Source organism: Aotus nancymaae, unplaced genomic scaffold (genome assembly GCF_030222135.1).
Source record: "Aotus nancymaae isolate 86718 unplaced genomic scaffold, 86718_ANA_hifiasm-v0.15.2.pri h1tg000108l, whole genome shotgun sequence".
Classification (NCBI taxonomy): domain Eukaryota; kingdom Metazoa; phylum Chordata; class Mammalia; order Primates; family Aotidae; genus Aotus; species Aotus nancymaae.
Window position 1 is genome coordinate 11,250,050 of NW_026988523.1, and position 12,243 is coordinate 11,262,292.

The 12,243-nt window shown below is 36.4% G+C and overlaps 1 protein-coding gene across 5 annotated transcripts in view; it reads left to right on the forward strand.

Annotated features, from left to right (window-relative positions):
• Positions 1 to 11,597, forward strand: part of RALGPS2 (Ral GEF with PH domain and SH3 binding motif 2) — a 170,418-nt gene extending 158,821 nt beyond the window's left edge. For 3 of the 5 annotated variants that reach the window (XM_064370634.1, XM_064370636.1, XM_064370635.1), the window contains one exon: positions 6,414 to 11,597. In XM_064370634.1, coding sequence (XP_064226704.1) covers positions 6,414 to 6,578 — 165 coding nt within the window. In that variant the 3' untranslated portion in view covers positions 6,579 to 11,597. Of the gene's footprint in view, positions 1 to 5,983 lie in introns of all 5 variants that reach the window. The other 2 variants (XM_012444543.3, XM_012444544.3) reach the window with 1 other exon arrangement.
• The last annotated feature ends 646 nt before the right edge of the window (positions 11,598 to 12,243 follow it).

The window sequence follows — 12,243 nt, forward strand, 5'->3', positions numbered from 1 at the left end:
ATGTTATTGGTGTATAGAAATGCTGTTGATTTTTAGACACTGATTAGGTATCCTGAGACTTTGCTGAACTTGTTTATCAGATCTAAGAGCTTTGGAGCAGACACTGGGGTTTTCATATAGTCTGAAGAGAGAGAGTTTGACATCCTCTTTCTATTTGGATGCCTTTTATTTCTTTCTCTGGTCTGATTGCCCTGGCTAGGACTTTCAGTACTATGTTGAATGGGAGTGGTGAGAGCGGACATCCATCCTTGTCTTGTTCCAGTTCTATAAGGGAATACTTACAACTTTTGTCCATTCAGAGTGATGCTGCTGTGGGTTTGCCATCGATGACTCTTACTATTATGTTCTTTAAGTGCCTAATTTGTTGAGGGCTTTTAACATGAAAGGATGTTGAATTTTATCAAAAGCCTTTTTTGCATCTTTTGAGATGATTGTATGGTTTTCTGTTTTTAATTCTGTTTATGTGATGAATCACATCTGGTCAACCAATCTTGCATCTCAGGAATAAAGTCTACTGGACTGTGGTGAATGAACTTTATGATATGCTGCTGGATTCAGTTTGCTAATATTTTGTTGGGGATTTTTATGTCTGTGTTCATCAGGTATATTGACCTGTAGTTCTATTTTTTCATTGTGTCTCTGCTAGTTTTTAGTATCAGAGTGATGTTGGCTTCATGGAATGAGTTAGGAAGGAGTCTTTTCTTCCTCGATTATTTGGAATATTTTTAGTAGGATTGGTACTAGCTCTTTTTTTGTACATCTGGTAGAATTCAACTGTGAAATCCATCTGGTCCAAGGCTTTTTGGGGTTGGTAGGTTGTTTTTTACTAACACAATTTTGGAACTCATTATTGATCTCTTTAGGGTTTCAGTTTCTTCCTCATTGAATCTTCAGAGGTTGTGTGTTTCTAAGAATTTATTCATTTATTTTAGGTTTTTTAGTTTGTGTGCATAAAAGTGTTAGTCTCTGAGAATTTTTTGTATTTCTGTGGAGTCAGTTGTATGTCACCTTTGTGATTTCTGATTGGGATTGTTTGGATCTTTTATCTTATTTTCTTCATTAGTCTAGCTACCAGTCTGAATCTTGTTTATTCTTTCAAAGAACCAACCTTTGGCTTCATTTTGTGTTTTCATGCAAAAATACAACTTTTGTATGCATTTTCACATCTCCATTTCATTCACTTCTGCTCTGATTTTGGTTATTTCTTTTTTTCCGCTAGCTCTGAGGTTGGTTTCTTTTTGTTTTTCTAATTCCTCCAGGTGTGATGTTAGGTTGTTAGTTTGAGTTCTTTCTAACTTCTTGACATAGGTATTCAGTATGGTATGTTGTGTCTCTGTTTTCATTAGTTTTAAATCGTTTTTTGATTTCTGTCTTAATTTCATTCTTTACCCAAAAGTCATTTGGAAGAAAGTTGTTTAATTTCCATGTAATTGTATGGTTTTGAGAAACTTCTTGTTATTGATTTCTAGTTTTATTGGACTGTAGTCTGAGGGTATGATTGGTATGATTTCAGTATTTTTTAATTTATTGGTACTTGCTTTATGGCCAAGCATGTGATTGATCTTAGAGAATGTGTCTTGTGCCAGTGGGAAGAATGTATATTCTTGTGTTGTTGGATGTTGTCAGATGTTGAGTTTAAGTCTAGAATATTTTTGTTAGTTTTCTGCCTCACTGATCTGCCTGACACTATCAGTGGGATGTTGAAGTTTTCCATTGTGTAGTTATGTAAGTCTCTTTGTAGGTCTCTAAGAACTTGTTTTCTGAATCTAGGTGCTCCACTGTTGGGTGCATATATCTTTGGGGTAGTTAAGTCTTCTGGATGAATTGAACACTTCATCATTAGGTAATGCCCTTCTTTGTCCTTTTTATGTTGTTACACGTGAGATGGTTCTCTTGAAGACAACAGTTAGTTGAGTCTTGCTTCTTTGTCCAGCCTGCCACTTTGTCTTTTTAGCCCATTTGCATTCAAGGTTACTATTGATGTGTGAGGATTTAATACGGTCATCATGTTGTTAGCTGCTTGTTATGTAGACTTCATTGTATAGTTGCTTTATAGTATCGGGGGACTGTATACTTAAGTATGTTTTTGTGGTAACAGTTATTTTTCTTTCATTTCCACATGTAGCACTCCTGAAAGGACCTCTTGTAAGGCAAGTCTGATGATCATGAATTTCTTAGTCTTTGTCTCGAGGATTTTCTGTCTCCTTCACTTATGAAGCTTAGTTTGGTGGGACATGAAATTCTTGGTTGGAATTTCTTTTCAAGGATGCTCAGAATATGCCTCCAGCCTCTTCTGGCTTGTAAAGTTTCTACTTTAAGGTCCGCTGTTAGCCTGATGGGGTTCCCTTTGTAACTGCTGCCCCTTTTCTCTAGCTGCATTTAAAATTTTTTTTCTTTTGCATTGACTTGGAGAATCTGATGATTAAGTTTCTTGGGAATGGTCATCTTGCATCATACCTTGTGGGGAGTTTCTGAATTTCTTGAGTTTGCACATCAACTTCTGTAGCAAGATTGGGATAATTTTTGTGGACTGTATCCTCAAATATGTTTTCCAAGTTGCTTTCTCTCCTTTTCTTGCAGTAACACCAGTGAGTCATAGGTTTAGTCTCTACATAATCCCATATTTATCAAAGGTTTTGCTCATTTTTTAAAATTTTTTCTTTTTTTTTGAGACAGAGTTTCGCTCTTGTTACCCAGGCTGGAGTGCAATGGCACGATCTCGGCTCACCGCAACCTCCGCCTCCTGGGTTCAAGCAATTCTCCTGCCTCAGCCTCCTGAGTAGCTGGGATTACAGGCATGCGCCACCATGCCCAGCTAATTTTTTGTATTTTTAGTAGAGATGGGGTTTCACCATGTTGACCAGGATGGTCTCGATCTCTTGACCTCGTGATCCACCCGCCTCGGCCTCCCAAAGTGCTGGGGTTACAGGCATGAGCCACTGCGCCCGGCCAAAATTTTTTCTTTTTTATTGTCTCTGTTAATTCGAAGGAGTGCTCTTCAGTTTCTGAGGTTCTTTCCTTGGTTTGGTCTATTCTGTTGTTAATGCTTCCAATTATGTTATGAAATTCCTAGGTTGGGACTGGTGGCTCACACCTATAATCCCAACACTTTGGGAGGCCGAGGCAGGCAGATCACTTGAGGTCAGGAGTTTGAGACCAGCCTGGCCAACATGGTAAAACCCTCATCTCTACTAATAATACAAAAATTAGTCGGGCATGTTGGTGCTTGCCTGTAGTCCCAGCTACTAGGGAGGCTGAGGCAGGAGAATCACTTGAACCCAGGAAGTGGAAGTTGCAGTGAGCCAGGATTGTGCCACTGCACTCCAGCCTGGGTGACAGAGCGAGACTTCATCTCAAAAAAAAAAAGAAAAGAAAAGAAATTCCTAGAGTGAATTTTTAAATTCCAGAGGTTCAGTTTGGTTCTTTCTTAAAATGGCTGTGTTGTGTTTCAACTCTTCGATCATTTTACTGTTTTCTTTAGATTGGGTTTCCACTTTCTCCTGTATCTCACTGAGCTTCTTTGCTATTCAGATTCTAAATCCCATGTCTGTCATTTCAGTTATTTCAGTCTGGTTAAGAACCATTGCTGGGAAACTATTGTGGGTTGTTTGGAGGTAAGAAGACACTCTGGTTTTTAGAGTTGCTAGAGTTCTCACACTGGTTTTTTCTCTTCTGTGAGGACTGGTGTTGCATTATCCTTTGAAGGTGCTGACTTTTGCATGGTGCTTTTTGTTTTTATGTTCTTTGTTTCCCTCAGGGTTTGACTGTGGTGTGAGTTAGGTATAGTCAGTTGACTTCATTTCTGGATGCTTTCAGAGAGCCACGGTTCAGCTTGGCGCTCCTGGGCTGTGTGCTATAACTCACAAGGCGCTGGGACCAGGCCTCTGGCTTTTTCCTCTGGCCTCTTGCGGTCGACCACTAACTGTACCAGGTGGACCAAGGTGCTCTCAGGCTGCTGGCAAAACCTCTCCATCAGGGGCTACTGCCAAAAGCACTTCATTGGGGGTCACTGGTGCACATGTTCTAGCAGGTTAGTGGGGGCCACTGGTAAACGCACTATGGTGACAGTCACCCGCAAAAGCATTCCGACAGAATAGTGGAAGCTACACTGCCTGCTCCCATGGGAGTGGCCAGGCACGGACCTTGGAAGGGGCCACCAGACAATGGGACATGCAACTCAGATTCAGTCTAGTCCCATAGGAAAGACAGCCCTGCTCTCTCCAGATATGGCAGTTAACAAAGGTCAAAGCCACCTAGAGGAATATGAAGAGCCTTGGTGGATGGGCATCTATGGCCGTGTTCCTTTGCAGCTTTCCCCGCATCATACCCCCTGGGCTCCATGTAGAGTTAAGCCGTGTCTCTGCCAGCTCTCCAGGTAGTTCCGAACCCCTGGCAACTCAAATATCCAGGAGGATCATGGGATCTCCTGCCACTAGGAGCCCAGTAGTTTGTGGTGAGAGTGGGACATTTTTAAAAATATTGCTGGAGTGGGCTTTGTTCTCTCATAATTTTTATTGTTTCAAATATATGTGAAACACTGATAACAGTATTTAGTACCATTTTTAGCAACCTCTGTAAAAGACATGAAATGGCATAGAGCAAAATTATTTTTTTGCCTTGTCAAGTTAGTGTCCAGGGCAGAATGAAAGAAACAGATCTAGCTTTGTCTAGACTCAGCCTTTCATGATTCACTTCTTTGCTATACATTTTCGTTAAATGTAATTTAAGGTATTAAGCCTCTTTTTTTTTTAGTCTCAGATTCCAAGATGAATCTAAACAATATGTACATACCAGCTTAAAAGTTCAAATTATTTTACTGTTTAGTATTTCTATGGAACAAGTCAACCAGATGTGTATAAATATTTGTTTCTATACTTGCAAGAATTAGGATAGTGGCAAATTTCTAAGTAGAACCTGTGAAAGTTTTAGTAGAAAACTCTGACTCACATGCAAAATACCTTAAACCACATTCAGGCAAGTTAAAAAGAAATGAAACTTTTACTTTACTTAAATAGGGTTTCTTATAATCAGACCTGAAAATTTATACTTTAAGCACTTGAGCATTTGTGTTGTGTCTGATTTACAATTCAGTTATGATTATATTGTCCAACAGAATTTTTTATTCAGAAGCTGACACTTGTAAGATATTCATATTTTTTAATATAATAATTTCAGAGAGAGGTTGCTAAAGTGTGAGAGCTGTTAAACTGTCTTAAAGACAGAAAAGACCACTGACATAATATCTCTACCAGTACAACTTTGAAAAACTGGTTTTGAAGATTTGTTTTAATGTGGTGAAACTCTCTTTAGTTATTTGATTAGAAGACTCGTCAACTAATTTTCCAAGGTAAAAATCCTATTTTAGAGAATTATTATTGGATTTCAAAAAGAAAGCAAATAAAATCTCTAATCTTTAGGCAGAGAAATATATTATATAACCTATTGATTTTCCAGAGTCACAATGTGTCCAAACACAATGTATCTAATAAGGAATGTTGTTTTTCTGTACTTACTTTCATCACGATTTTACAAATAAATTTTTAGTAATGTTTGTTATAAAATTGTTTTTGCCGATTTTAAAAATGTGCACCTAGGATTTTTTGTGATATATAATGAGAAAATAAATAATGACAAGCAAGTGTTTCTGGAATCTCACCCGACCAGAGTCATACTTAACTCTTGCTCATTTATTCATTTGGTCAGCATCTACTGAGCTCCCTGTGTTAGACAAGAAAGATATTGTCTCTACCCCTTCTCCTGTACAAATGTCATTTTACTAGAAAAAGAGTATTAACTCATTTCGGTGATTTTCTCTCTAAAATGTTCTAGCATATTATTCATAAACTATTGAAGCTCCTTATATCAAATTCCTTTTAAAAGATATTTAGATAGGTTTGGGCTTGCCTAAATAACAAGGAAAGATAAGAAATACTCCTTTGAAAAACAACTTTTGAACTCAGTATGTAATGCTTATATTTTTTAGGTTCCTACAAACTTGATGACTTTTGAGTAAAAGCCTGAGAAAAAAAGAGAGGTGAACTATTGCTCCTATGTGAGCATGGGGACCTGATAAAAGAGCGCCAGCTATAAACCATCCTGTGCCAGGAAGAGCCCAGAGGCTCTGTCTCAGTCTTTGGAGTTCTGAACCAAAAAAGCACTAATTTCAGGGAATGAATTGAGATATTCCCAGAGAACAAATTGGAGTTGTAAAACAAACTGCCATGAACCATGCTTCTTATCTCAGAACTGACCTGTGGAAACCACTGCCTTAAAAGAATGAAAGGAAAACCAACATGAAACACCAAATAGTGTGTGTGAATCTTCTGGCGGTGCTGTGCTTGGAATAGATTGTAGCTAATTTACATTTCTTTTAACTTTGTAATAATTTTAGAAGGGGGAATTGCCTTTTTTAGGTACGCCTTAGAAAGGAAAAACATATTGTTGTGGACTACATCAGGAGCTGGTTTGGAACAGAGGTGAAGAGACTTAGCAGGGATTGTACCAGCAGCCCACCTGCAAGGTTCGTTCTCCCTCTCGTAGTCTGCAGCCTCACTGGCTTTCTCACAGCAAGAGTGTAGGAATGAGAAATGTTGGTCATGTGAGTTGTTGGGTTTGTTTGGGATTGGGTGGGGGTGTTTTGTTTTGGATGAGGGGAGAATTTTTTAAACACTAAACTTCTGAAATGTAGTACTGTAAGAGGAACATAATTTCCTGCAGGAGTTACAAAGGCTGAGTGTTCATTTGCCAGACACTTTTTTTTTTTAAAGTAGATTCCAGAAAACATGGTTGTTTCTAACTAGGGTTAAAGTTTAGCTTTCTATATGAATTCATTGTTGGACCATGGATCTGCTAAAGTAAAGAACTATAATCCCAACCTAAACTTTTCTGAGATTTTACAATAATTAGATCTTTTCCCAGGTTAATTTGGATTTTCTCTTCTCCCAGTGACAGGAGGTTTTTGTCATCAAGACACATTGATATTTTGTTGGGATATTTTCCTTTATGGTGTTTAATGTGCATCATGCCAGAGTTACTTTTTTATGATTCATTTTCTCTGTTTTCGTTCAGTATGAATGAGATTCAGGATCGTATTTGTTTAAAGGGTAACACATAAAGATGTACATATGTATTTTGTTACAAGACATACGAAATAATTTTAAAACGGATAAAGGTGAAAATATCAGATTCTGGAAATTTTAAGTATCTTAAACTTTATAATTCTTACATGATTTACCATAAACATACCAAAACATTTTTCTGAAAAGTTACTGTAGGTCTCTGACATGAAACCATATTTTGTCAGTAGTTGACCAAGCAGTTTTTTGAGAACTCTTCTATGCAATAATGCATTTAATTTGTAAAATAAATGTTGAATTAAAATTTGAAGATGAGATGCCTTAGAATTTTAACGAAAAATGGCACTCGAACAAAGGCTACGTGTCGAATGATATAAACTCTTGAGACATCATAGATTTTAGCAGTGGCCCAGAGTAAGGTAATGCTTTGTGACCGGTGTCTACTAATAGACTTGTTATTTTGGGCCTCACTTAAAATTTCTCACATTCGTATTCTTAGAGAATTTTATACTTTTTTATTATAAGTATTTTGCCCTTCAGTCCATGAAACTTAAATAGAAAATATTGCTTATACAATAATTAGCCTAAAATCTATCCAGAGGAAAAGAGAAGAGCTTTTTTGAGTGTTTTTTAATTTAATTCTCTGTTTGGAAAAGATGTTCAGAGTTCAAATATGCTTCTATATAACAGAAATACCATTATTTCTGGGATTTAGTGGCATAGGCTGGAGAAGGCAAAAGTTTCCTGTGCTGAAGGATTTTTCAATTGACCTTAACCCATGTTGGGTACGTAGAAAGACACCATCTGCATAGCCAGCAGTATTACTACATAGACCTTGCACATCTTACTTTTGTTTTGCATTTTTTAAAAATTTCTTGATTTGTTTATTTCTCTTCAGAAACAGCGTTTTTAACAGTGTATGTGCTTTTTTAAAAAGTATTGTGAATGGAAACCCTGTGGATTTTTTTTTTATTTCGTTTGTTTGTCATAAATAAGCTAAAGTAGACATGTTGTAGGTTAACCATATCTGTGGAAATATGCAACTAAAAATCAGAGCCTGACATCACATAGTTTTGCCAAAGGGAGAGAGCTAAGCTGGAAGATGTGTTTGATATTTTCAGCTCTGAACATTAATGGATGCTTGCATAGAGTAAGATAGTGTTCAAATTTGGTTAATAGTAGATAGCCTTGTGGCCTCTGACTGACTAAGCCTCTTTACATAACAGTACAGAAGTCCTTGTTGTTTTTCTGTCTGTAAAATTTGTTCATCCAAAAAATTAGTCATTGCTTAAGATTATTTTAACATTTCAAGCAAATTGAAAACAAAGTAAATTAAAATAGTGTAGGTGAATTTTTTTATCTATAATTCATCAAATATCTCATAATTAAAAAAAAATCACTAAAATATATTAAATATTTAGGTAGTTCATTTGTGGGAAGATGAATCTTCTTATTAAGGCTACCCTCAACTGTAAATAAGTGACTCAAAAGCCCAAAATGTTCATCAGCATTAAGTTCAGTTGTTTCGCCCTTTGCCAAGAACTCATTAGAAATTCAGTTATAATTTAAATTTAAGCCTGTTTATGGTAAGCATAATGATTGGCATGTTATATGGCCTGTTGTAGTAGTACATACTAGCCAATTTGAGGCAGTCTCATTTAACAATTTATTTGAACATGGAGGTTTATTTTTCATATGTAAGTAAAATGTCAGCTTTAAAATTACAACTCTAAAAATAACTACAGAATGACCTTCCAGAGCACAATTTTTGGCCTCATGCCCCCTCTGTTCAGGCTTTGCTTGTTTTTCGGAATATGATTTTTACCTCCAGACAGACGGTAAGAATTGAACAAGAACTGATCAAACACACCTTCCTATTTTGTTTTCTTCACTATGTAAATATTATTTGGGTAAACATTACAAAAAGGGATCCAAACAATTTGAGTTTAAGTATTTTTTTCTTTCTAGGCATGTGCTTCAATGACAAATAATTTTTCTGTGTGGAAAATGCCATATAACTATTGCACTACTTTCTGTGTGGACTGTGTTGGTATTGGATCTTTCTGTATATCTAGAGTCAGGGTGTTTACAACTGCAAAGTTTGTATAAGTGGCTTTATTCCTCTTCTAGAAGATTTATGAGGAGCCTAACAGGCACTATTTATTGGTACAGGAGGAAAAAAAGAATGGAAAGCATGTTTACAGCCTCTAGTGTTCCTTATTAGCTTAAACTGGGGCCCTCGAGGAGCATCCTGTTGATCTTTTGGCCAAGTGACTTGAGCATAAGTCTTTTATTTCTTTCTGAGGTTAATTCGTAAGCTGTATACCTTTACTACTGAAAACAAAACTATAGGGCATCATACTAATTGAAAATCAATAGTAATAGGCTTAATCCATTGGCCTTTTAAATGAATATTGGTATCCTTCCTGTTTTTTTGAGACACATTCCTTTCCAACCAGTTTTTAAACCACCACGTAATCATCTTCTGCAAACAAGGGGTACCAGTGTTGCCTAACAGAAGATAATCTTTAATAAAGTTAATCCTCTGCTTCAAAGGCTTTCGAAATAATTGGATCCCTTTTTGAAAATGAAGATGGATTTAACTGTGTCCAGGTGGAATAATAGTACTGCTGTTGCATGAATAGATGATATAAAGCAAGTGATGAGGTTGGTCTGACTTCTTTGGTGACCTTTTAGGGTTTGATTTTATTTTCCCTCTCTTTTTTTGTATTATTTCTTTCAAAACAGTAAATATATTATTTTACAGCCCGAGTGGTATTCTGTTTTTTCTAAGCTTTGAGATACAAATATTGCTTTTTAATCACATTGATGATATATTACTTTACATGTGAACCTTTTCAGAATGATTTAAGTACCTTTGATTTTGATCCCCTAAAAATGGCTTGTGTCTAAAATGACATTTTGTTCCCCCTATTTGGAGGGTTCTAATGAAAGAGATCCACGCATAAAAACTCTTTTGCTTATTGTAAACAATTTGATTACACCTGTGTCTTAAGTTATAGTGTGGGGAAAATTTGGTCAGTGCCTTATTATTTGAAGAGCAATTTTAGGGCATCAAATATGACAATAATCATGTGCCCTCTTGCTCCTCTTATTTCAGGAGTGTGTGCTATCCCTCTCTCCACCAGCTTAATCTTTGTCACCCCAAGTCTAACAAAGTCATTGCAGAACCTCTGTAGGTAATTGTTACAGTCCTCCTTGGTTTTTGAGTCTTTTTAAACAAGCTCCCTCCCTGCTTCTATCCTTTTAGAGTAGGAGATTAAAAATAAACCCACCCGAATCAACCTTAGATATACAATCTTAAAAACAAATTTGAAGAGCACTATTCAGCCAAGTTCATTTTTATTTTGTTGTTGATGTTTTGAGCATACATTTAATTGTAAGGCCTTTTGAAAAAGCCCTAAAATAATAAGATACAACCAGAAATATTTGTTTCGGTTTTGTTAAATGTACTGAAATCTTGTAATGAAAATCCCCTTGTCCAGATAGGAGATTTATTTCTTTATTTTTATATTTAAGTAACACTCAGAACAAACAAGTAGTCACTTAACCTGCCAGTTATTTTCTTGAAAATATACAAGAAAGTAAAAATATCTCTAATATGTAAATTAAAGGGAAGTTAAGAGGCTAAACTAGTTTTCTCAGTGAAAGCAAAGCTTGGCGATATTTTGCTTCTCTCAGATTATTGGAAGACCTGGAGCTACTGGATGTTAACCTGAGTCAAGATGTTCTTTTCACGTTTTTTTTTAAAGGGCTAGTATGTTCCATAGTAGGCAAGTAGACATAGTCATTCAAGCCAAATGAAACAGTTAACTGGTCCTTGAGGATTATTAGCAAAATTTAAATTTTGACCCTGGCCATTTGTACTACAGAAGTGATAGTGGAATTAAAAGAATACATAATTAGAGTGTTTTGGGATGGGGCTCTTTTTTTTCTTAATAGAAAAGCAGAAACTCCATAATTATTCGCTGTGCTTTAGATACCAGATAACAAATATTGTTTTCCCTGAAGATATCACCTACTAGAACTATTCACATATATAGTCCAATAATTGTTGACTTAATAGGTATGGTGAAATAGCTGATAATAAGTCAGCAGACTCTCAAGAGTTTCTGTACCTTGATGACTGACAAATTCATTGTTTTACATCCTACTGAAGTATATGTGTGTGGGGACGGGGTAGGGAACTGGTTGACAACATAATCTAAAGGAGATCAAACATCTGTAGGGACAGGTACCCAATGATAATAATATATCTGAAAACACAAGCCGTTTTTATTCTTTATCCCAATTAACTTTGAGGTACTCTAATGATGAAGCTCTCAATTGCACTATGACCTCCTTGAGTGATGTGCAGCTTGGTTCCTCTCTCACTTTTTGTTTCTGTTTAATATGCAAATGTGAGTGCGCGATCTTCAGTGTGTCTGCATAAGCTAACTTAAAATGAATTTAAATACAGTTTTCTGAAATATTTCTATTGAAATAAATTACTTAAAATTATAGATTGTGTGAGGATGTTTTTGTTACTGTATTTGCATTTTTATCATTAACTTTTAAGGTGCAAATAAACTTTAAGTTGATTTTTTTTCCCCTTTCTAAAGTAATCAACAAGCCTATTGTTGATACAGGGAAAGCTCTGAAAAAAACTTTGGTCTCTCTTCTCTAGCCCAAGACAAGAATGTGCTACCTGGCATGTGGACAAATGAGGTTGTGGAGAATAGAGAGTAAGGGCATAATATTTCCAACTACATCTCCCACTCTGAGCGTGTGATACGATAGGATTAGTCCCCAAAGAGGCTCTCTTTGCTCATACATAACATTTATTTCTTTTTACCATTTCTGAAAACAATCCATCTTCCAGCCCAAGGAGCTTTAACTTGGAAGAAGTACAGGAATACCTGTGTTTGCGTCTCCTTTAGGTTATCGGCTGGGTGTTGATTATGCCCTAAGAGTTCCACGTTAGCTTAGCCTCTAAATGGTTTAGGAACCCCCAGCCAGGACAAGCCCAATATTTTGGCAAACCACATTTCAGTTTTCAGCAGTTTTCTCACCTCTATAGTGGCCTTTGAAATTTCTCACTGTCCCTTTACTTGAACCAAAAGAGGAGAATGACACTTCTTTGATGGGGTCACCTTGTCTTTACCTC